Below are 27,662 nucleotides of genomic sequence, written 5' to 3' on the forward strand. Positions count from 1 at the left end.
AAGAAATGCCAGAAAAATGTCAGGGGGAAGTTTACAAACAGAGCTCTTCAGCAGGGATTTCCTTATGGCTGAAACCGAGCACAGCCTCCAAGATGCTGAAGATAAGAAAGCCTGTATACCTCTATCTATGTACATTTGCCTGTCTTGTCATTGTATAATGACTTTGAATGCTTGCCGTATAAGTGTTCAGTTATCTGCCTTTGAGTCCCCTTCGGGGTGAGAAGAAATAATATAAATATTGCAAACAAATAAATAAATGCATGTACAGATCTAACAATTTCCTATCTTTGCAAATTTCATGATAAATACGGTGTGAAGTATTCTTCCCCTGCAATAAATGCAGGCAGTGAGGTTTGGTTGGTTGTAGCAGATTGTCTCTTGTTAATAGCGGAGTGTGTTTTAATTGAAGATGGTTCAGCAATTTCCATATGCTGCCAGGAATCTGGGGCAGAATCACATGCCAGAATTACAGTGTAATTATTCCATTCTAGGAAGTAGGGTTGTGCAATCCGGGTAAACCGTGATCTGTTTGGGTGTCCCAGATTTTGGTGGGGGTCCCGATCTATTTTTGAGAGCCTCTCAAATTCAGGAGGATTGGAATCCTTTTTTGATCTGGGAAGCCAAAAGATTTGTTTTCTATCTGGCCCATTATTCAGCCCTTACCATCATTTTAGGCATTGTTTGTCCTTGTCTCCTTCATTAAGACCTGGATTTAAAGTATCAGAGTTAAGATACCACTCTTTCTGCGATCCTTTCCCTTCTATCTGTAGAAGAGACCTGAGTTTAATAAATGGTTTAAGAAACCTTGCTTCCTGGGATCCTTTCCCTTCTGTCTGTAAAGGAGACTCGAGTTTAATAAAGGGCTTAAAGAAACCTCATTTCTCGGTATCCTTTCCCTTCTGTCTTTAAAGACCTGAGTTTAAAGAAAGGGCTTAAGAACCTTCGCTTCCTGGGATCCTTTTTCTCCTAGCAGCTGCCTCCCTTCCAGCACTCAATACATAACTGAAAGAAACTCAAAGCAGATGGTTTTTGATAACCACTGTTCTGTTGCCCATACTGCTACAGGCTTCTGAACAAGCCGAAGGCAAGTGTCCAAAACAAATCCGTGCATAAGCCTACATGTGTGCAATGGTTTCAGTGTTGGACTAGGATACTAGGAGACAATGGATCAAAACCCCACTTGAACATGGAAACCCACTGAGCTTAGCTCTTCAGGAGGGCGAACCCCTTCTGAACAAATTCTGTCACAAAAACTTTGTAATAGATTTGTATCATGGTCAGCATACATCAAAAACGATGTGACGACACAAAACAATAACAAGAACATTCCATTTCAACTGTACTGATTCTGTCCTATAAATCCTGGAATTTGTATTTAGAATGCCCAGCCATTCCCGCCAGACTACCAACCCCAGGATTTGAAAGGGTAGGACCACGGTGGTAGAATAATAGCACTATAATTCCATAGTGTGAATGGATACACCAAGGGCTGTGAACCTGTTTCATTTCATAACCTGTTGACCTACTACTTTCATCATTCCTCAGCACAGGCCACACTAGCTAGGGCTCATGAGAATTAATGCCCAACTTCATCTGCAGTTACAGTTTCCCTGAACTTCTATATATATTTTCCAGCAACAGTAAGACTCTTTGAAAAAATAACTATGGGGGCTGAAACAATGCTGACTTATTATCTTTGGGTATTCTACTAATTTTATGCTGTCTATTTATCCCTCTATTAAATCATAGGACAGGTTTATTCTTTTTTTAAAAAAATCAAATACATGTCAAAATATGTAGTAAATTTTAATTGTACAATTTAGGTGCATTGTATGCAAACTGTTTTACATTCGTTCTACAAAAATAGAGAAATAGAGAGAGAAGAAGAAAACTACACTTTTAAGAATACCCTAATTACTTGAAAATGATTATCTGTCTTAAAAGTTGGAATTTTCAGTTGTTGTATTTTCTGTGTGCTTTCAAATAATTTCTGACTTATAGTGACCCTAAGACAAATTGATCATGAGGTTTTCTTGGTCTTCCTCCAAGGCTGAGAGGGTGTGATTTGCCTTAGTGGGTTTCCTTGATCAAGTAGGGATTTGAACCCTGGTCTGTAATGTCAAGGAAAAAAATTCAATAAAAGGTAGCCTACATTTGAACAAACCCTCCATGTCTCCAAATAGTGCTTTGAATGAGCTTCTCATTCAAAGTCGCAAAAGGTCCAAGATTTTCATGGACCTCTGGCTAATACAGCTTTTAACAATCTAGGACCACAATAGTTCTCTCATACTTTATTACCTTACTTCCCATTAGTATCTGCACAAATTACTAGAAAGCAGGAAAAAAAATCCCATGTGGCTCAGTTCTTTTATTTATGCTTAACTTCCATCATTCTCAGGAAAACCATAAAATAGCACAACTACCCTGCACTGTGCTTTTTATACCACCAGTATGAGTAGCACTTTATATTTATGCAGGAACTGTATTTTGTTCCTTAAACTAGCAATCACAAAGATACTGTTGTGTTAAATAAAGCAGAGTATCAACGCTCCCTCAATACATTCACATATGCTCTACTTCTCAGTTCCTCCAACATGTTCTTTTCAAGCAACTGTAAAGTGCTATTGACCAAATCTTTTTTCTATAGGATTATTTTATATGTGTGTATAAGGATGAAGGGATTTTTTGTGGGGTAGCATTAAACTGTTGCAATTCCACAGTTCCACAGTAATTTCACTAATCAAAGCTATATAATGTTGCCATTGTGACTAAAGCAGTCCTGCTCATTAGCCCATTACAAAAGAATTACTGTAAATTCAGCCTACGTGCAGCATCACTTCCTGTGCAAACAAACATAGATAATACAACAAGCTTGAAACTTTTCCAAGGTGGCAAACTGGCAACACAAATTATGCAGAGAAACAGAACGCTTTCACCGGATTCAATAGAGCTTGGAGCACAAGAATGATTAAATGTTTTGGTACAGAAGTACACAGCACAATAATGAATCAGACTGAAAAAATCCAAGAAGGGACTCAACTGCACCAGCTGGCTTTTTCAGACAGCAGAGGAGTTAGAATAGGAAATGATGACACTCTAAATAGCCTTGTTTCCAACATCTATGCAATATGTCTAAACTATGCCTATGGGAAGAGGGAAGGAGGGAGAGCATAACTGAAAAGGAATATTGTTATCACATAACTGTGAACGGTTTGGCTTTCTATATTTTAAACTAGATCATGTTGTGATGCTGTTTTGTGATATATCTAAATACTTATAACTTTAAGTATTTAAATTTAATTCTGTAGTTCAGCACAGTATAAAATAAAGTAAACCCTGCTAGACCATTGGTGGAATACACATTTTAGGTAAAATCTTCATTCATAAAGCAAAGGGTGACAAGTTAACTCATGGCCAGATCCATGTGCTTAAGCCAACCAAGTTCCATATGTAGTGGCACAATAGCAGAATGATTCAAGATCCCTGAATGAAATAAAAGGGGGAAGGGGATCCCTTCAAGATTCAGTCTGCCATTAGTCGTGCATTGTTCCTTCATTTCCTCATGCACTGGCATGAATTCAAACAGGAACAGAGCCAACAAAGTATTCCAAAACATTCTGTCTGCAACAACGATACTATTATATTCTACATTATATAGAGCAGCTGAGAGGATCAAGAACCCAGGGTAAAATAAGATATTTCTCCTTTAGCTAATGCACTATAATCCTTATAAGTTCCCCAAGCCTCTGGGTTGCATGTGCACTGTGGAAATTTTAAATCAACACTTCAAAATAAAGATAAACATCACTTTGAAGTATGATTCAAGTTGAATTATTGGAGGAGTACGATTGTTCAACATATGTACTTTTTTCTTTTTATTCCTAGTTTTTCTTCTACTCTGCTTCTCCCTTTCTATCTCTAATGTGCAACCTGTTAAAGCAATTAATAAAAATAATACTAATTAGTTACATTCAGTCTAAAGTTCACATTCTAGACAATTGAGGCTCTTTGCCTGTATGGTTCCTATTGAAATTTTATGTGTTGCTACATGGACTTCTGTTACCAAGGCAAGATTTTTAATTAAGGGCACAAGCTTTTCTGAAGAGTCACCTTGTTTTAGCAAATCTAGTTTTCCTGGAGGGCTTTTTAAGTTTTACAGCTTTCACAAAAATAAGAAAAGATCAAGACTCATTTAAAAAGAAATCAGATTTTTTTAATTAAAATTCAGGTTTTACTGATAGTATTGGGTAAAAATGACAATAAAGTAATATTTTACATAATTTCCTGCCAGTTGACAAGTGAAACTTTAATTATGACATTTGCTGAATTTTGTAGTTCACACAATAATTAATTATACTTTTTGGAGAAAAAGCCAAACAGTTTTCATTTGAATAGGTTAATAAAGTGGCCCTATTTAATGCAAATATCTGTGTCTAGTCTCATTATTCCCATGGTGGGTCAGCAATTGCACTTTCAGTAAAATACAAGCATACCTTTAGAAGAAAAAGTCTGCTTAGAAGATAACTATAAGCAATGTTCAGAGCTTAGCAGTCCCTGCATTGATCTCTCATTATTAACAAAAAGTCATTGAGTGGAGTCACTATGAATTATAGATAAATATACTCTTAGGGCTAAATCCAATTGCTGGTCCAAACTACACAGACTGACTCAACTGCTGAATGATGAAATAAGACTTTGTAAATTCAATAGATTTAATGAATTGCTTTTCATTCAGAAAAGCAATTTGATTTGGGTTTCAACAATTAGTTTGCACTTTTATATATTTTAAGCAAAGAAAAATGCCAGTTACTAAACCTTTTTCTTATGGGAAAAGATAAATATATCCTCTAACTAACCAGATTTGGAAGGGACCATCCTGGTTCACTGTCCGATATCCCATTTTTTTGGCTGCTTCTTAAAGAAAACACTTTGCACTCAATTAACTTAGGGGAAGGAGAGGAAGAGGCAGATTTTTCTCCTCCCCTATAGATAGTGGTTCCCAACTTTTGGTCCTCCAGGTGTTTTGGATTTCAGTTCCCACAATTCCATCTGAACATTAGGAAGAACTTCCTGACTGTGAGAGCCGTTCAGCAGTGGAACACTCTGCCCCGGAGTGTGGTGGAGGCTCCTTCTTTGGAAGCTTTTAAGCAGAGGCTGGATGGCCATTTGTCAGGGGTGATTTGAATACAATATTCCTGCTTCTTGGCAGGGGGTTGGACTGGATGGCCCATGAGGTCTCTTCCAACTCTTTGATTCTATGATTCTATGATTCTATGAAAAGCTAATAAGGCTGGAATTTCTGAGAGTTGGGATCCAAAATACCTGAAGAACCAAAGGTTGGGAACCATTGCTGCAGACTCATAGTACAGCAAATTGTTACAGACTTTCCAAGGTGTGTGTTCTTCCTCTTTAATGGTTTTTGTCAACTTTATTGCAAACAGTACTTACTTTTACATGTGTACATGTCATCTGATGGAAGCACTATCTTTGCAACCTTCCATCAAATGTTGGAAGGTATACATAGATAGTTCCACCTGTTCACATCACATACTTTACTTAGGACCATAGAATACAATCATAGAGTTGGAAGAGACCTTGTGGGCAATCCAGTCCAACTCCCTGCCAAGAAAGGAAAATTGCATTCAAAGCAACCCCGACACATTCAAAGAAGGCTTTTAAACAAACTCTATTGACTATTAACAAACAAAGCACATTTTGCTATTTATTGCTATAGTGTGAATTTAAGCACTGACTTATTGCGATAACAAGTTAACAACAACAACAACAGCTTTATTTATGTTCCACCCCTCTGCCCAAAAGGACTCAGGGAAGCATACAACAGAAAAAAAACACAATACAGATAATGATAAACATACAACCAAATCAAACAATAAACTCACACAATAATTAAAACATAAACATCATAACATATTAATAAATAATTCCAGGCTCGCAGAAAATTTGAGACTTGTTGAGTTTTTTCATGCAGTATGCTGGTTTGGACAGCAATAGTGCATAACAGTATTTCAAAACCCTGGGCACTCTTGCACTCCATACATGCACTACAGTACATCACTGCACCTATGTGGGGGGAAGAACAGTGAAAAACCTCCAATGGATATCCCATAGATTAGATAGTTCTGGATTAATGCGGATGCCAGGTGGAGACTTTGCAGCAGTATGAAGAGGGTCTTTATACTCTGGACTAAAGGCCTGTGTAGGAGCGCCCTGAGAGTGACATGCTCAAGGTCACCCAGTGCATTTTTGTAGCTGAGTTGGAATTCAAACCTTGGTCTCCAGGTCACTAATCATTTTTCACAGTGAAAGAAAAATACAGTTGGGATTCATACTCCTGTCTTTCACTTATTGCCACAATCACATGAAAAGAGGGTTGTGATGGTCACTAGGAGCCCTTCAACACTGCCCGAAACCCCAGGAGGAAGTAGACTGAAATTTCCCACTATGTCCTAGATTTCAGCCCCACCCTCAACCCAAACTCCAGGCTTTCCCTTGAGAGGTAGCTAACCCCAGTCTAATTTGCTTTCACCTGAGGTGCCATTGGGATGCCTCAGGCAAAAGCAAGATAGGTGCTACATTTTGGGTGTGTCTAGAAGGGACCTCAGTCAGATGGACAAGATTTATGTGATCTCGTTAATTTTTCGAATTTGCTCTCTATATTGGTGAGTGTGACCTTAAAGATATTTGTAAATAATGTAACATGAGAAATCACTCTATTTCTAAGCTATACATGAACATATAAACAGACACAGACACATAAAAAGTCAATTTGTTTTTATATGAGACTATATATAGAGATAATGATGCTGTTCATATAATCATATAAATATAATATAAATATATTTCTGTTCATATAATCATATAAATATAATAACCTTTCCTTTACAATAGCCCCTGTCAATGAGGGGGAGGAATCACACTATGAGACTGAAATAAATGACAGTATCCAAATTTCTAGTATTGTAGCAACTACAAACTTCTATGAAACATTTATAAATGTGATCTTACCACCCAAATGAAGGGTGAAGGGCAAAGTTAAAAGAATGGAAACGCAGGAACGTAAAGAGTTAAATGTTTGAACAATCTTCAGTGTCCTACTTTGCAAGTCAGAGCAATTCCAATCTATGACTAGTATCCAAAACATACAAGGGAGATTGAGCAGAATAATAGTTTATGAGAAAATATTTATCTGGGACTTGTTCTTCTGGCAAACAAATTGTTTCAATCTGATACAGCCAGCAAAAGCTATTCTGCAATACTTTTCTATTGATATTTTCCAAGCTAAGGGATCACAGTAGAAGACAATAATGAAATGCTTTTAAGATTACCAGAAGGGTTTCAAATTCCCAAAAGCAAACTAGATCTTCCACAAGGAGTATCATTACAGAAATGTTCCAGTTTGCTAGCTTGAGCTCTCAAACCAACTTCAAATCTGGATGACATTAGGAAACAACTCATAGAAACACCCTTAATATTTGGACCATATCTACAAACCAGCTTTCATTTGGTTATGAGAGTTAGGCTGTCATTAATATCTGAATAGATTTGTCAAAATGGAAGAGTACATCACAGTGAGAGTCAAACTGATCCCATCATCTACCTCGACCGCCCACAAATTATCAAGAATGTGAACTGACATGGCACAAATAGGCTTCATCTCATGCCACATATCTGATGTCCAAAAGATTGAGGATGATAAAGTGTCTCACTCAAACTACCCATATTTTATTTATTTTTACATATAGTACTCTTTTGAAAGTATGAAAAATTAATGTGAAAGGAAATGGCGTATCAGATGTGGCAGTTGAAAATTCAAAATGCCTTCTTAAGCTGAAAATGCATATATAGTAGAGTCTTGCTTATCCAACATAAATGGCCCGGCAGAATGTTGGATAAGCGAAAATATTGGCTAATAAGGGGGGAATTAAGAAAAAGCCTATTAAACATCAAATTACATTATGATATTACAAATTGAGCACCAAAACATGTTTTACAACAAATTGACAGAAAGAGCAGTTCAATACATGGTAACATTATATAGTAATTAGAGTATTTACAAATTTAGAACCAAAACATTGCAATGTATTGAAACAGCTGTGCATCCAGGTGGGAGGCAGACTGTGTTAGATAATATAGAATGTTGAATGAGTGATGGTTGGATAAGCAAGACTCTAATGTAGTGCCTAAAATATTCCATCCTATTTTTTTCTTAAGTATGAGCACAAATAGATTTGATATTATTAAAAACAATTATACATATAATTTAGTGTACATACACTTCTGCTTCAACAAAAATAATACCAACAGTTTGAACAAACAGCAGAAGATGAGTGGGAAAACAAACAGGTCAGTAATTCTTCAACCAAACCTTTCTGATATATTATTACTGCAACATTCCCTAACATGCACAGGACATCGAGCCTAACCTGCAAGAAACTGCAGCGCTTTACATTCCCAAAAAGGAAAAGAGTTTTTGACTTCCACTGACTTCCAGCTCTATATACAGAGATCTTTAGGTTCTGTAGGTAATGAAAATGAATGAAAATGGTCCAGATGCATAATTCCCCTCTAATAAGAAAGAAGATTACTAATAGCAAATTGTGTTTAAGTTTATTAAACCTGTAATTTATATGTAAACCAGGCTGGTATTTTGCAAAGAAAAGAAAAACGGAGGGAAACTGATATGCTTCCCAAAGCAGTGCAGCTGTGCTCAATTAAAACTATCTATTTTGAGAATTGTTTGTACCAGTCGCCAATGATGGCATAAACTTCAGGATCTGGCAAGAAAATGTGTTCCCTTAAATTGAAAGGGGTTTGGGTTTTTTTGTTATTTGTTAGAGCAGCTGCATTATTGGAAAGAAATTTGTCAAAGGAAAAGCACCAGAATAAAGGAATATATTTAAATATTTTAAAATTATTATGAACAACAACGAAGACATTAACATAACTTGATAGGCACCGGTTTGGCCTCAAGGATAACCTTGTCTTTCAAGAAGAGTGGCTTCTAGACTGCCTCACTAGGTTTAGAAATCCCAAGGGGAAAACATTTACAAACTAAAATTAACATATTGCTCTTTTACATGATATGCATTGACTCAGGAAATATGCCATTCTGAGCAGTTAGAAACATCTTTATGTTAAAATAATTTCAACTAAGGTGGACATAAGCAAACAAACACACCATGAAATTAATACCAGATTTTGGCATGCATTTGAAACATAACAAGTGTGTTGTTACCATACCATGAGTATTGCAGTGTTCATTTTATCAATGTACTATGTGCACCACCCACAAACTCAAATTACACTGTTAAAATGCATATATTTCCCATGTATGTGATTTTTTAGTCCCTACACTGTATCTGCAATCATATGTCCGGTAATTATGAAATTCCTATGTAAGAATGAGTCTTCTATTGTATACCTGGGGATAGGATTGGGCAACTATGAAGGGACGAAGGACAATTCCCCTCATCTGCTGCAGGCCACACCATCTAATTTCTGAGACATCAGAAGAGTCTGGTCAGCATTTGGTGATTGATTACATGTATTCTTTTGCAGGGAGTGGGGAGATGGGGGCAACATTGTGCTGATCCAGCTTAGGTCAGATGTCAACCCTTCCCTTGGCTGAAACACCCAAGTCCTAAGAGATTTCCAACAACTGGGTTGACCCCCAGTTGGTCATTTATTAGAAGACAAACTTGGGCACTCCTCATACTGCACTGGGAGAGGGAGTGTGGGCCAAGCTTCTGGCTCCACCACTCCTCTCAAATTCAGCATCTTGTCATCTCTAGAATGCTTACAATATATGTTAAACCTTTGGGTATGCAGCATCATGGTGTGTAGAGCCACACGCAGTAATCTCTGATCTCTATCCCTGGAGGCCTTCCTCTTCAGCACCAATTACCATGTAGGTCCAGATATGTATTATGGTGTGTTTTCAGTTATTTTGCCCATTTGGAAGAAGAACAAAAACAGTTGAAAATCATCAGGAAAAAGCTTAGGGTAGGTCTTATGGAGACACGAGAGGGTGCAAAATTGAGGTTCAGGGGCTCTGTGCATGTTGCACTTTCCTGTGCCCTACCTGAGGGAGTGAATTATATTGGAATATATAAGAATATACTTTCCATGGTAATTCTCAGGAGAAGAGGCAACAATGATGTGACCGCTAAGGCCCCATCTACACTACCATATAATCTATTTTCTGGATCCAGATTATGCGTTTTGAACTGGATTATATGTTAGTGTAAATGTATATGATCTAGTTCAAAGCAGATGATCTGGATTCAGAAACTGCATTATATGGAAGCATAGATTGAGACTAAATCACTGTTCTTTGCTGAAGCCACTACAGATAATTCAGTCTAAACACGTATATTGTATAAGCTGCAGGAAAAACTATCCAGTTTATCTTCAGTCTGCAAAACGGAACTTTTCAGATATCGTCCACTGCCTACTGTTTGGGGTTAGTGAGGTTAGGCACTTCACTTAGCACCACCCAAACATTTTCCACTGTCAATTAGAAGATATAAGGTAGCACAGACAAGGCAATGAGGACATGTTGTGGTAGAATTGCTCTTCCTAGCAATTACAGAAATCAAACTACAGTACAGATTTCCCTGACACACAATAAAATGTATAGTGTGTCTTCAGATTATGTTGACAAAAGAGAAGAGAATTACTAAGATGCTTTCTGTTTTTTCCAGTATCATAAAGCAGTTTAAACATTTATTATCATTGTGCAGTAGGTTATTGTATTACCAGTGGGAAAAGAGAATTATTACTTTACTCGAGATAGAACACACAAGTGATATAGTCTGTATTTGCTTACCATTTACAACTTTGGGGACTTATCTTAACCCTACCAACAAAAACAAGAGCAATTTCCACATTAAATTGCGGGATGGTTACAGACAACATGTGTTAGAATATATACAGGTTAAAGGTCAGAGGGCCTATTGAGTTAAATCTTTGGATATCAGACACGGTAAACATGTAGTGGTTAACAATACATTGTCCGACTTACTGTTAACTGACCAATAATATGGGCATAGTTACCTGTGTGTCAGTCTCCGATGGCTAATGCATACAGCAGTTTGTTGATCTTGAGCAACGCACACCTTATGTCGACTACATTTCATCTTTAAGCATGGATCTTTAGCTGGGTCTAAAGCTAAAAACAATTGTAGAGAATATTTTAAAATCTTTTCTACAGATGCATAGCAATTCTTAAGGCATCTAAATCTCTGCACACAGTAAAATTGTGAATTCCTCACTGGGGAGTCTTAAGTGCTTTTTATATTAGAAAAACCATAAAAAAATCTGTGCTCAGCTGATTGCTGTTATCCAGCAGAGTTAGAACCACTGAAGTAATAGTACCTAAGCATGGTTAAGAATGTACTTAACTGCATCCTAAATATATTTCTTGCTATTACTGTTTCCAGCGTGGACTTTCCTGTAATGGTTTAGGGTTCTTTTGGTAATATTTCAGTTCATATGATTTAATCCATGGATACAGCTAACTTACGTAGAATCTTGTGCTTCAATTGGCACACTTTTTGTTATGTAAAAATCAAACCTTGATTTCATTAGTTGACTTATATTAACAGAAGGTCAAAACAGGAGGGTTGTTCAAACCGCTCTATCCTAAAAATTTCAAAAGTAGCGTATCTTTCTTTATCACATTCTCTGTAACTTGAATTATGTTAGTTTCTACATTTACCAAATTTGTACAAAAATTAGTAAATTTTAACTAATACATGAACTCTTTTGACAAGCAATAATTTTCAAAAGACTGTGCAACACACATGTTATAAAATATTTAGATGCAATACCTCTAAGAATTCTAAACCCCTAATAAAACTGTATTTTTACCCACTTGTTATAGTCAGCCTTTGGAACAGAAACATTGTGTGCAGACTAGAGGTGTGCAATTTGGCCAAAAGTCTGCTGTCAACTGACACCTTATTCTGTTTACTGGGAAGTTACTCAAAAGGGGAGGGGTGTTGCCATTTTCATTCAGCAAAGTTTCGGACCATTGGCTTCAATGAAAAACTTTAAAGGTTCAATCCTCAGGCATTTTAAGGCCTATCTGCATGAAACCTACATCAGTTTTAGACCCCATTTACAACTGCAGGCCTGTCAAATTTCAAAACAATTAACCAATCAACTGCTTTTTAAAGAATTATTTTAAGTTTTAACCATAACATTTTTAAAAATAAGACAAACTGCAAAATAAGGTTCTGGGAATTGTAGTGGCCAGTTGTGTCAATACCTGGCCTATCAGACCATGAACACAACCAGGTTTTTTATTGTCTGAGAAACAGAGAGAGAAAAACTTCAACTCCTATCATTGTTTGAGGAGACTTTTCAGTGTCCACCCAATGCAAGTGTTGCTGGGACAGCAAGTTCCCAGCAGAGCCCTTTCTGGAGGAGAAGCCTAGGAAACTTTCTTAAAAAATAACATTGTTGCTTCCACGGAGAAAAGATAGGGCAGATCCCTGCCTCAGGTATATGTTAATGTTCATATTAATGGAAAGAATATTTACTATCCTCCCTGAATGCACATTAATTTATGGAGGGATTTGTTATCATGATTAGACTTTTTGCCATACCTTAATACTTTATTACTATTAATAATTTTGATTATAGTTTATAGCTATCCAGAAACGTGGGTGAAAAATTACTTGGGGGGAAATTTCTGAAGTTATATTTTCCCCATGGAAAATTTTCCACACCACTGTATATATTTACATTTACATTTTTATCTACATTTGCAACTACATTTTTTTCTACAGATGTATCTGTGTTTATCCATAAATGTCGGGGTTGCTTAACTGCAATCAATCATGTTAGATGGGCTAAAATGGGATATGAAGTTCTAGTTATTCTCGAGAGACAAGCATTACAAGCACTGGTGCTCAGATGAAAAAATGAACACGGTGCTAAGCTTGTTTTTATTTCATAAAGTCTCTTCCTTTTAAATTAGTTACAAGTACAAGGAGGCAAGACAAAATGTGGTGTGTTTCCTGTGCCCAAAGACTCACACACATCCTTTAGTGAAATAAAACATTCAATTACTTGTACTGAATCAGCTTGAAATTGAAGTGTGATGTTGTGCAGAATGAAACTGAAGGTGTTATAACAAAAGAAGGTGAAAAGCCTGGTCTAACATATATCAAGTACAGCTCTCTTTAGTTATATGACCTTTTAAAAAGGAGCATTTTTTCAGATGTTCATTAAATATAAGGTAAATAAATTGTATTGTCTTTAAATGGTTTCAGTAGTCCAAGAAAATGACTTCCAAATAAAGCTTTGAAAGTATATAGATTGTACTAAATCAGATTTGTTAAAACAGCAGAATATTTTCTAGTTCTACTTTTTCTGGAAAACCCACACCACAGTTGTTTTCTGGGAAGCCCACATCACAGATTAAAGGAGGTGTTATCTTTTTTAATCTTTGAAATTAAAATAAAAAATAAGCTAAGAAGTTGGATCTTAAGTATAATTATGTGAGCTACAAAATGTTTTAGATCTGGATGTATATGAGAAATAATTACTTTTCAGAAATTATACATATTTCTCTCATCTCTTTTCAGTAAGTATTCTATTCAGAAGACTTTTGTTACTTTTTATTCCTTCATTTGATGAACCTAAAATTAATCTGTCAGATATGATCTATAATTCTGAGACATTTTATAATCCAAACCCCACAATGATCAACATTATGATTAATTTTACTAATGTTTATATCACAGGTGGGAATTATACATCTTTCCAGCTGTTGATGGATTGTAAGCTTTAACAGCTATAGCAAGCAAGCATTAACCAATGTGGAGGGATGCCAGGAAATACAGTCCAGCAACGTTTTGAGGCCTGCATAAATCTCTCTATGGCTTGATATAAAATGGGAAGAATGAGGTACCGTGGTTTGAGCATTAGAGTACAACTCCGGGTAACAGGGATAGAATCCCCATGAACCCTACTGGGCGAGCCTAAGTACATCATACTCTCTCACCCACAGAAGCCAGCAATGACAAACCTTTCCTGAACAAACTTTGCCAAGGAAACCCTGTGAATCAGTTGCCTTAGGGTTGCCATGGACTCACAAGGCACAAAAACAACTGGGGGGGGGGGAGTAGTGCACTCATATCTCATATGTCATTTTCCCAAAGGTACCAATGATATGTTTAATCCACCTTATCTGCCAATATCAGCCCTTCTACACAAGCCCTGGGATGGACTGGTTCATGAGGTCACAAAGAGTTGGAAGTGACTGAGTGAATAAACGAGTCCTAAAGCCAGTAATAGATAATTCCCCCTCCAACCTCCTGATGCATCATTTTTGCATGTCAGGAGTACTCAGCAGAGGGGCTGAGTAAGTTTTTTTTTGGGGGGGGGGAGAGGAGGGGCTAGCCAACCACTCCCCCCATCAAAAGCCTGGGTTGGTGGGGAGGTGTGAGGTCAAAATCTTGGGAGGAACTGGGTTAAAATAAACCAGTTCCTCCGGAAACTTTTGCTAATGTAGAGGTGCCCTATGTATTGTGCTATAAATGTTTCTGTACTAAATTACTTTGCTTACCAATGTAATGCTGTACCAACATCAAAATAATGACATTTCCTACAAACTATTGTTGGTACAGCACCAAATGTTTCAGGATATCTTCAGTTCAGTGTTTCACAAACTGTGCTCCTCCAGGTCTTTTGGACTTCAACATCCAGAAATCCCAGCCAGTTTACCAGCTTTAGGAATAGTGGGAGTTGAAGTCCAAAACATCTGGAGGAGCACAATTTGAAAAACTCTGCTTTAGTTGGCCCCTTCTTAGATGAATTCAGATGTTACAATGAAAAAAAAAGTGATTTCTGTTGGTAAAGGTTTATAATAAGGCTTGGAAATCTATGACACTCCATACATTTCATGATGATGGTAACAGTGGTTCATCAGTATCTGGCGATCCAAAGATTCCTTATAGTGGCCTCAGATGTAGGATGGAGATTATAGGTAATATCAGGGGCACAGAATCAGCTATTCCAAAACTACAAATATCTGCTTCAAGTCAAACACTTTCATTTACAGAAATATTGATTGATTTAACCAAGAAACAAAATGTAACCAAGAATTTAACCAAGAAACAAAATTGGTATTTTGAATGAAATCACTGGGGTAGAGTGGTTTTATCATGGGACTATAACTCCGGGCAACTAAGACCGCTTCCATACAGCTGGATAAAATCCCACATTATCTACTTTAAACTGGGATTTGTGGCCGTGTGGACAAAGATATTCCAGTTCAAAGCAGATATTGTGGGTTATTCCGCCTTGATATTCTGGGTTATATGGCTGTGTGGAAGGGCTGCAAGATTCAAATCCCTGCTTGGTCATCAAAACCTACTGGGCAAGTCACACTCTCTCACCTTCAGATAAAAGCAAAGACAACCCCCCTTCGAATAAATATTGGCAAGAAACCCCTTTAAAAGATTCACCATAAATCAGTAAGTACTTGAAGACATAAAGTAATGAAAATAAGAAGAATCTGATTGTTTTTGGGTAGGAACATCAGCTATGGACTTCTTTAATACAAATCTACTGGATACTAATCCTATTTAATTCTAATCTATAAATTCCCCCAAAGAGTAATAGACATAACATTAATGGCAATGTCATCAGCATTGTTAAAAGGCTTCATCCTTTTCCATTAGAATGTCACCTCTAAAATATTTGCAGACTGAGGGGAACAGAGCCCATTCATCTTCAAATTTAGTGTTAGCCCTGAGCCAATATTTCTCCTTTAGGCCACAGCCCTAAAGAATGAGGAGATTGGTGGGGAGGAAACATAACAAATACAAGGCTGATATATGTAACACTAAACTACAGTTTACACTGCAACTGAACATAATCAGGGGATGTTGAGAAGGAAGGAAGCTTCAAAAGAATGTTCAGCCCCTGGGCTTTTCAGAATCTTAAAAATAGCCTCGGGGCATTCGATACCGCTTATCTTGCCAGCTGAACAACGGACATAGTTTGACTGATCCCTAGGTACTGCTTCAGGTGAAGAAGCAAGACAAGTAGAAAGAATGGAGAAAAGGCAAAAAAATTAGAAGTGGAAACATCACGCTTCTGCACTGAATAATGATATAGAAATGAGACATGTATACATTTTCTGTTTCCAGTGAAGCAGAAGCCTAAGGAAATTGCTTAATTCCACACCAACCGACCAGGAATTTAGTTGGAAAAATGACTTAAGTGAAATAATTAAAACCTAAAATCATATGAATGTAAGACAAGCTCCACATGTCTATGGGATCCTTATCCAAGATCCAACCATCCATGGCTTAAACAAATACTAAGAAAAAAACTTGTGCAGTCGAAACACAAACATTAATGTGAAACCAACGGACTATTGTTCCAGTTTTGAATAGCAACTAGAGACTGTTCCATATGGCTTATTGAGAATACTAATGCTATGACTCTATACTTTGATCAATTTATATGCATATTACTTGAAGTTGAGGGATCCAAGGTTTTCTTAATTCCTGAAGTTCATTGTAAACAATTTATGTTGTTGTTCATTCATTCAGTCGCTTCCAACTCTTCGTGACCTCATGGACCATCCCACGCCAGAGCGTCCTGTCAAACAAAGCTGGGTAAGTGCCAGCGTTGTTTGAGAAGACCAGTTGTCCCTGGCTGCCACCAATATTTTCCTACCCAGGCATTCGAAAAGGCCAGAAGTGGTGCCACAATGGAGTAGAAGGAGTCAGTATTTATTTTAGGTTCTCTGAGGATGGATTAAGCCTTTGCATTTTGCCATTCTACTCAGAGAATGAGATACTTCTTTTATGAGAGTGAAGAGAGTAAAGATATAATACTTACATTGAACCGGGGGTTTTTTTCAGTCAAATTTTGAATAAAACTTCTAGACTTATGTGTGAGTATATAGGATAAACTATTTTTTTAATGTTCTATGCTTTCCCAGGTATGGGTGGTTTCTGATGATACACCCTATCCCAATACCACCAGTAACAGCTATGTAATGAACTGTTAATTGTGAGGACCTTATCACATTGAGATATAATCAGTTTATATCAGTATGCATCCTATATTATTTTAGGACTGGATGCATAAAAGTATTGAAATCGGACATACTCTCCTCATTATACCTGATTATTATTATTCTTGTGACCTGAAATGCTACACTTTGACTCATCACACCACAGAAGGCTGACTCTTCCCAATCCATTCAAAACACCCCCACTTCACTCTATGACCTTTTAAAAAGTACCATAGCTGGTGGGATGCATACAGATTTTTTCACAAACAAAAGCAACACCTCAGTGTTGGAAGACTCCATAGTATTTCAAAAAAACACTATTAGAATTATATCTGCAAATAATCCATTTCTACGATGCTTTGTAGACAGATTCCGATGGAATACTGATGGGATGGGACAAGTGTCATGTAATGGGACCCATTCAAAATTATTCTCAAACAGTCTCAGAAATGGAGTATTTCCTAATGTGATAAGATAAAGTAAGGAGTTATGATGAATTGAGAATATACCTTTTAAAAGTGACATTGAAAGCTTGGTTTCTGTTTCCTCCACACTGTAAAGAATTCACCACTGTGTCAAGCTAAGTTTATCTGCGTACTTCTGATCTGATAGAAAACTATAAAATTGTAACCAGCAACACTCTCTTTCTTTGTCCAGTGACATATTTTTTCTTCTTTGAAGATCACCTTAGCTGGCTGAGCATAAAGGGTAACAGAAGAGCAGATTTGAAAGATATGGATAATATTTATCTTTGTGTGGAATGATCAGTTTTCTATGTTATTCTGCATTCATGCACATTCATTTCTCTTTTAAAAGATATTATGTGTTCTCTATTTTTCTAAATGCAAGTTCGAGGCAGCACTAAATGGTTTTCATTCCTTTGAATAGGAGGGATACTGTGAATGTAGTTATTATTTAGAGATACAGAAGCATATCCATCTACACTAAAGTGTTAGAGTAAGCAAATACAGCACAGGCGCAGAATCAAAATCTAGCTAGCTATTGCATGGACCAACAAGTCACAAAGTTTCCTCCAGTCTATTCCATCTGAACCCTCTACAGCTCTTTGGTTCCCAGTTTAAAACTAGTGAGCACTCAGTCATCAGAATGGTAAAGGGTGGCTTATCCAAGCTACCTCTCATTACCTACCGGCTCAAGGGGGCATGGGAAGGAGGCTGTCTTTGGGCCCTGATGGCTTCGCCCCATCTAAAGCTGTCCAGCTGGGGTGGAATTAAGCAGTCAGCAGCCTCCTTGGAACACCTACGGTTGGCATGTGAAGAAAGACATAGATCAGTTACCTGACTGATCCAAGACTAGAACCCAGGTTCAGTGGTGAAACAAGAGCCAGGGCTCACAGTATTACAATGATGTGAGTTTTGACAATGATGTTAACTGTCACCGTGTCAGGTTTCCCTGTTCCCTCTGAGCTTTGCTTCTATCTTCACAGTAGCTAAGAGAGAAGGATTTTTTCCAGCAACAATACGTTGTTGTGAGTTATGCCTGTAACTATGCAAAAAATGGTGGGGTGATTTGGTCTTAAAAAGCTCTTGTAACATCTTTCCCTGGAGGACATGAAAAGTTCTAGAACTGGTCTGTCAATACAGTTCAACACAGCTGTCAGAATTTTCTACTCTTTGTTGAGATTAACTGTGAGAAGTATTATAATGAGAATTTATACTTCAAAATTAGCTTCTATATCACTGGCTAGGGTGCAGCTGCCAAAATGAAATGAGTTGCTATCTCACTTCTCCTCAGGTGTGTAGAATGCATCTACCCGCAACTGAAGTAAGCTCATTATTTAACATTTCTCCCACCCATACATCACATTTAATGTCATGGCCCTTAATTCCAAGTGTTTGTTTTGGAACAGGGGAACCAATTGTAGCTAAAAAGTCTCAGTTGTCCCACTTAAAACTGGAAGAAAAAGTATTCCTCTGTCCATTCCACCAACTGAAGAGCATCTGTCTCCTTCCCAAAATTCAGAAGATAGATTTTCATACACTAAATAACATGGTTTTCCTTTAGTAGAAGGCTCTAATGATCCATTAAATGATGAATTACAAGCTCACTGGCATAAGTCAAAATAGCCAAACACATAACAGCTATACAGTTTTGTCCTGTTGCAGTATGATGCAATACATGGAGAAATTATTATACATGTATTATCCTATTTATTTATTATTTAGAACATTTATATTCTGCCCTTCTCACCCCAAAAGAGACTCAAGGCGGAGTATAACATATAAACGGCGAATATTCAATGCCGGGACATGAATTCATTATATGCATGCATATCTTTAGGCTTACGGTGTAGCATTATATATGCATAAAACATGGATTATCCTATAAATTAGGAATTGAAAGAGGAAAATAAATAGTAGTTTAAGAATGCAATGAAGCCTAAAATTTCACAGATCAAATATTATTCTACTTGGAGTGAGCATTTTCAGAATTTTTCATAATCTTTGCATTATAAAGGCTTGAACATTAAGTCCAAGTATGGTATATTACCATTAAAGTAGCACTGATTTTATGGTTCTTCATCACTTTATCGGAGATAAAGTGTAAATATCTTTCACAAAAAACCCTTGGGGTCAATAAAAAGTTCTGAACTGCATTTCCAAAGGTTTTTTTTAATCAATCTTGATTTTTGTCTTGGGCCATTGATTTTTCTGAATTATCTAGTAATACATATCACTACATTTTAAAAATTGCATTTTAACAATATGTTTGATGAAGACTTCAAAAACCAATAATCATTTATCAATAGCCATGTGAACCCACTACAATTAATCAAACAAATATATGAAATCTATATTCTTAATTGGTAATATCAAGTACCTACAGAACTAATAGTTCATATTGTACTTTTCCCTTTTCTCTCTCTCTCTTTCTTTCTTTCTTTCTTTCTTTCTTTCTTTCTTTCTTTTAGCTCTAGAATGTGCATTTATGAGCAGATTTAATCAAATGTAAAATTTACACCTAGGTTATGTTGGCATCCTGAACACTTTCTTGCAGCTTTAAAATGAACAGGAAATGTTGGCTTTTTAATACACTAATTGGTTTTGGCCCATTTTGTAAGGGATGTGATAAGGGATGTGATGTCAAGCCACCATTAAAATGTCTGTCCAAATCAAACCAAACCTGGGGGAAATGGCATGTAAATGTCCTATTATTACATAATAGTATTACTGTAAAATACAATAACTGTAAAATGTGTTTGCTAAACTATATAGTAGTTTACAACATTAAGTTCTTCAAACAAGATCTTTTCCAGGATTTGGTTGCCAGGTGCTGCTAGTACAAGGTGCAGTAAGCAAACAGTATGAAGACAAAAACCAGTAGCAGAAAGTTAATTGAAAGTTTCATAGCTATATTGCTGAATGTGATTAAATGCAAGTCCAAATTTCTGGAACAACTTTCCTATTGCTAAATGTTTTAACACTATGATAAAAAAATAATAAAAACTGCAAAAGCTCTAAATATGGTAAAATAGTAATTAAATCCACAATAGACTAAAACGTATCCTAATATTGATTAGTATATTGCTGTTGCTGCATGCCTTCAAGACAAACATATTTGGTTTTCCAACCAAGGTCTGTTCAGAGAGGGCTTGCTTTTGCCTTTTTTTCCAAAGCTGAGAGAGTCTTCCCTCCCCCCCCCCCCCCCCCCCCCCGATTAGGCCTGCAGTTCTAAATTCTTGGACTCCTGATATTCACCTTGCCATCCTGCCCCTCAAGATCTTTCACTGGATCTGGTGCTTGGTCCTCAAGGTTTTAAATCTCTCAACCCTTAACCATGATATGGTTTTACGGGACTATGTCCCTCTTTTCTCGAACTGGTCATTGACCGTAAGAAAGTGAACTTGAACTTGGTCCTCAAGGAGATTCCCATGTGGACCTGTTGCTTTTAATAGCCACAGGAGGGGGAAAATGAAGACCACCCTACCCCAGTTTCTCTACATGACCACATCTTAATACACTGGGCTAATAAATGATATGATCCAGTGACTGGAGTCCATGCTATTGCAGTACTTGGAGGAGAACGGGGGGATAAATGTAGACAAAATAGTGCTGCTCACTTTCCACTTGACTCATTCATCCTTAGCTTGTGAAACAGCTGAACATTAACAAAAAATGGTGGGACCATCATACTTGTTGGACAAGGATGTCAAGGTCACCTCTCACCCCAACCTGTCCTATCCTCTAAATCCCATCTCAATTCAGATTTTGAGTTTAGAGCACACATCTTAAAAAACAATTTCCTCTCATAATTGCGGAAAGAAAGGTTTTTTTTTCTTCTTAAATCACATCAATACCAAAAAGAAGCAAATTCCTTTAAAAATGGAGGAACCAGGCATCAAAGTAAGAACACCTTATTTAGCTGGTGAGGATTCAGCCTAAGTTACAACTGTCATATTATATTTTGAAGTACTCTGTGGTGAAACATGACATGTTAGAAGTATAGATTAGATTCGTACTCACTTTACATACATTAATTTGAGAAGACAAACAAATTGTCCACATGTCACAGTACATGAAATTAATTTCTTATATTATTATTTCAATTTATATTCCGCTTTTCTCCACGGTGTTCAAAAAGAATATCTACTCTATTTACTTGAATCTACCACTCATCTTTTTGGGCTAAATTACCTTGCCAGAATTGGGATGCACATTATATTTGTGTAACTAGATATTTTTACTCCCAAACACTTTGTACATTAAATACATTATAACTGTACCCTAAATTCACTTCTGACATGATAAATAAATAAATAAATACACCTGAACCAAAGCAATAGGGGAAGCTGCTTCAGGGAGCACTTGGAGCTTCTCTTTAGGGATGTTATCTGGAATTTACTTGTCATAGCTTAATGCTATGTAATCCTGGGATTTGTAGTTCAATGATGCATTCATACACTTTATGGCAGAGAAGGCTCAAGGCCTTGTAAAAGTACAGTCCGCATTATTCCACCGCATTGAATCAAGGCAGTTAAAGTGGATTCATTCTACAACATAGATGCACCTCAAGGTTTCATTTCCATTGCTGAAAACATTGGTGTTCCAACACAATTGTTTTTAAAGGAGGAATTCAAAACAGGCAGCCACTATTATGGGCATATTACAAAGAGTACACCTTTTGCTACTGCACATTACATTTGTTGACAAATGCTTTATTTGGTTTCAGGGCTTTGAAAATTGAGGTGCACATTATATTCAATGGTGCATTAAATGAGCAAATACAGGTACAGAGGATTAGTGCTGGTTTTGACCTACATGGTTTTGGCCCAGCTTACTTGTCCGAACGCATATGCACCTATGTCCCATCTCGTAATTTAAGATCATCCGGGGAGACCCTGCTCTCGCTCCCATCAATAGTGCAAATGCATCTGGCAGGGATGAGGAGCAGGGCCTTCTCGGCTGTGGCCCCTTGCCTATGGAACACACTCCCAAAGGAGGTAAGATCTGCTCCCTTGCTCCTGACTTTTAGGGAAAAAAATAAAATCTTGGTTCTGGGACCAGGCCTTTGGACAATAGATCTATGCAGCTTTTAATGGGACAAGGACTGGAATGGCGACTTGACTGCTGATATTGTTTTATGGTTTTAATAATTGTTTTGATATTTGGTGATGTACTGTGTTAATATGATTTGTGTCTAATGTGTGGTTTTACTATTGTAGTTGTACGGCATTGAATTTTGCCATTATCTATGTGTAAACCGCTTTGAGTTCCCCTAGGGGTGAGAAAAGCAATATATAAATACTGTAAATAAATAAATAAATAAATAAATAAATAAATAAATAAATAAGGGCCCAAACACAAGCATGCACACATGCATGCATGCATATATATGTAGTACACAAATTACTAAATCAGCTCTTTCCCTTTCCCTGCAGGTTTTAGGTGATGAACTAGATTCACTGTGAAGATCCACTCTATTCAGTGCTCTGCTCTAAACAGGACTAACCATGACATAGTTACTTCAGTTGTTCAAAGTTTTTTAAAAAGAGATACTGAAAGGACTAACTTTCACACAAAGTTCAAGGATGACTCAGATTCTGTTGTCTAACAAACTTCTTTGCACAACAAAACTTGATTATATTTCTGACACACAATGATGGACAATTTCAACTCTCATCATTCCCAGGCAGTCTTGCCAAGAGTTAGGAAACCGAAAAGGACAGAAAAGTTATATTTTAAAATATTTAGCAGCTTGTTTCAATCATGCTGCAAATCTGCTACTTATATTTAAGCCAAAATCCAAAAGTATAAATTACTATGCAAGGATCTATGCAAGTAATTTGATTATTTTGATAACATAATGTTAGGAAAAAACGAAAACTTGCAGGGTTACCTTCTTACATATAGTTTCAATTAACTACCTACAAACTTTGTGTTGCCATTCTATTTTATCCACTCTCTTTTGGGATTTCTAGTACGTCTTTCAGATTTCTGTTGATTTGCTTTATTACCAGAGGATATTATGGAAGTAAGGACCAAGGACAGCTCCCTTCTTCAACCAGCTAAAATGGGATGCTACATGAAATACATGATCAACATTAGAACTTGAAAACAGTATACTGCTGACCTGTAGTACAAAATATGTATTTATTTATTTGTCATATTTATACCTCACCTTTCTCAACACTGTAGGAGACTCAAGGCGGCTTACATATAAAGGCAATGATTCAATGCCGTGTGTGTGTGTGTGTGTGTCTATATATACATATATACATATACATATACATATACAGTAATAAAGAACATGGTACAATGATGTGATTTTCTTCACCTAGTAAGATCACAACTCTGTACTATAAAAGTCAATGGCCAGTGAGGGAATTCCAAGATTATGGGCATAGAGTGAGGAACAACAAAACCAAGCCAAGGAAGCAGAAATCCTTCATTGGATGATAGGCCTAGTATTCCTGGAGAACAGGTTTGGACAAGTCTAGTGAAAAGAGATAAGGGTTGAAAAATATGGGGAACAAGGTTGAAGAGGGCTTTGAATCTTAACATAAGATATTTATACTGACTCCAGAAGGAATGGGTAACCAAAGAAGACACATTGAAAAGTGGGTTAAAAAGATAACCTTAGCAGCAGAGCGTTGAGTGGAAACCGGAGCAAAATAAGTTAACAATATTCAAGGTGAAAAATTACCAGAGCAGAAGGAAGCAGAAAGAAAAGGTATAATTTTGGCAATAATAGAAAGAAAATATTGACATCTTTGTTACAGCTTCAATCTGGGGGGGGGGGGGGAGGCAAAATAGAGGGGGGGGGGTAGCCAAGGGTACATGCTTTTTTAACAAGGAAAATGAGAGTATCATTAACAGCATGGGAGAATGTATGTTGTAAAGATAATCCCGGAGGAAAAATAAGTAGCTCTGTCTTTGCTATGCCAAGTTTTAGGAGATAACAAAGCCTTCATTCTGGAATAGCTAAAAGGCATGCTGCAATATGATGTTTGATTTTCTGAAGTGGAGAAATACAGATGAATATAATCAGCATAAAGATAATATTGAAAACAATATGAATTAATAAGATGACCTAATGATAGTGTACAAAGAGAAAACAACAAAGGGCCCAGAACTGAAACTTGTAGAACCACAACAGAAAGGGAGAGGGGAAGAAGATATGTGACCCCCCCCCCCCAGCTACCATATTGATGCACCTGAGAGACAGAATGTGTATCAGCAGAGGACAGAGTTAGTAAACCCTTGATCTTGAACTAAGTCCTATAAGACAGCCTGATAAACTTTGCCAATGTCTGCAGAGCAATCAAGGAGAATAAGGACCGACTATGGGTCTTTTCACTTGACCTAAAGCAGATTGTTTATTATTTTAGTAAGAGCTGTTTCTGTAAAATACAGAAGGCTGAATCCTATGGCACTAGCCATCTGGGGTAGATAACCTACATTGAAATCCATACACGAACAGAGTATGTAAAAGAGTCTTTAATACAAGCACATTTAAAAATAACTAATCATCCATTGAAAGTTTTATATGTAATCAAGTTATCCATAACTGTTTTGGCCCAGAGATGCATCTATATCAAATGAAAATATAATGTGGCATTTACTATAGCATAAACTGTAAAATACATATTTTAAAGCTTCCAACACATACATTTCTCCTCAGAAATAAAACCCACTGAGTCCAAAAATGCTTCTTCCTTTGTAAAAGCATACACGACTTAACTTCACATTCAAGCAAACCGTTCAGATAGTATATTAAAGTATAATTCTGGGTGAGGGAAAGGTCTACTGGAAGAGATTCAGGCTTTATGGAGTGTTCATTAAAAAGGTATGTGTGTGTAGACTTTTACCACTGCAACCCTTGCTTTTGCAAAGGGCACACTCAGATGACAAGAGAGAAAAACTGTACTTTCTTATGTTGCACAGCTTTTATTGCTGGTCTATGTGGCCTTAACCTAACAATGAACACACATCCTATATTTGTTGATATTGCACAAAGAGGCAATGAGTTTTAGATTTGCAGCACCATTTCTTACACACAGAAAATCTTCTTTGTAGCTGAAATTCCCCAGCTGTGAAAATTTATTTTTATGAATTGGTAGGATGCTTTAATTGTTCAATCAGCCTCACTTTTGCAGCCAGAAGTTCATGCCTTGGCTGATTTTTCTCCCCAGTATGTATGTGTTACATGCCTAACGTCACACTTACTAATGGTCACAAACTAAATCACTGAGCAAATAGTAAAACAAAACAAAACAAAGACAGAAAATTTCCAAGTATTAAGTGCTAAGAAAATTAAAAATCACCAAAAGAAATATAATGGAAAGCTTTACAACACTATCAAGAAACTCATTCTGTTATAATCATAAATTCTGCACCCTCATCCTGGACAAACAAGAAACAGTTTTGCTTCTTTATATGGTTGGCAGCCAACATCAAGACTAATTAATTAGCATAATAGGTTCTGTAAACAGATCAAGAATTCATTGTCTTATGTTCAAGGGTGGCTGTTGTTGGCCACATAGCAAAATGCATCAGCATCCAAAAATCTACAAAACAGTGATACTTTTATTGAGGCAAAAAAAAAAGCACAACACACTTCCAATATCTTTTCATAAACTTGCCCTGCATTTTGGATATTACCTCTAGAAAACAAAAGTTATCAGTGATTAAAGAAGTTTCTTTTTTAAAGTTATTCATCTATATCCTTAATACAATTCTGAGAAAAGGACAGACGTGGTGAAGCTACTTGGTGGAGAGGGAAATTCATTGGGAATCATATTATAATCACTTCAAATATCCTTGAGATTTATTTATTTATTTACCAGTTTTGTGCCCCACCCTTCTCAACCCTGAGGGCGACTCAGAGCAGCCTCACACATTGGCAACAATTCATTGCCACAAAAACAACATGCAATTAAACAAACATTTACATTAAAAACAATGACATCAATTATCAAAATCACACAGTTTAAAGCTGTAATCCAGAGCCATTCCAGTTCTCATTCCAGAGATTCTACATTCATTTATTGCACTGCTGTTGTTCTACAAAAGCTTGATCCCATAGCCATGGTTTTACTTTGTTTCTGAAGGGAGAAGGAACTGATTGAATATCACTGGGGAGGGAGTTCCACAGCTGAGGGATCACCACTGAGAAGGTCCTGTCTCTCACCCCCCCCCCACCACCACCACCACCACCAACCATGCCTGTGAAGGAGATGGGACCAAGAGAAGCGCCTTCCCAGAGGATCTTAATCTCCAAGATGGTTCCTAGAAGCAGATACATTTGGACATGGAAGCTAGGCCAGAATTGTTTAGGGCTTTATAGGCTAAAGCCAGCACTATGAATTGTGCTTGGTAGCAGAGTGGCAGCTGGCGGACCTGACACAACAGGGGAGTTGTATGCTCCTTGTACGCCATTCCAGTGAGGAATCTGGCTGTCACCCATTGTATCACTTGAAGCTTCCAAACAGGCTTCAAAGGCATCTCCACGTAGAGCATGTTGCAGTAGTCATTTGTACAATGAAACTGGGATCTGGACCACAGTTATCTGAGCCAAAATTAAATTCGTATTGTCTGTTATGTAAGAGATTAGATCATGTATTTACATGTAACTAAGTAACATTTATCTGCCAACTGCTCCTAACTTTGTAAGATGTTGCATAAAATCAACATCTATTTAGTACAGTATATGAAAAGGTATAACTGAAAGCAGCTTTACCAATTTATTTCCATAAACATAACGTTCTTTTGGAAGACTTTCAAAGATTGAGTATTGGTGACTTTTGAAAAAATAATTGATAAAATTAAAGTTGAATCAAGGTTTAGGAATGGTGAAAATATCTGTTCTATATTCATTTTATTTCAGCATCATCCAAAATGTCTGCAACTTATATATGTTAGTATAAAGTATGACACTCACAATGCTTTAATTGCAACTGAACAGGTACACAGCAGCGAGAATAAGTTTGTAAACTGTAATTGTAATTAAGGAAGTTCCATGAAATAACATTATATGCTTTGGTAAATAAAAACCAGTTCTCTTCCAGTGTGGCTTATATTAATCAGTTTCACATCTTGAGAAATAAAGAAATATAAGAATTAATCAAATAATAATG

The 27,662-nt window shown here is 36.8% G+C and overlaps 1 protein-coding gene across 1 annotated transcript in view; it reads right to left on the minus strand.

The window, feature by feature from the left end:
* SPOCK3 (SPARC (osteonectin), cwcv and kazal like domains proteoglycan 3) overlaps positions 1-27,662 on the minus strand; it is a 150,788-nt gene that overhangs the window by 51,148 nt on the left and 71,978 nt on the right. The window contains exon 4 of the mRNA XM_060778741.2: positions 11,077-11,191. Coding sequence (XP_060634724.1) covers positions 11,077-11,191 — 115 coding nt within the window. The remainder of the gene's footprint in view (positions 1-11,076; positions 11,192-27,662) is intronic.

This window comes from Anolis sagrei, chromosome 5 (genome assembly GCF_037176765.1).
Source record: "Anolis sagrei isolate rAnoSag1 chromosome 5, rAnoSag1.mat, whole genome shotgun sequence".
Lineage (NCBI taxonomy): Eukaryota > Metazoa > Chordata > Lepidosauria > Squamata > Dactyloidae > Anolis > Anolis sagrei.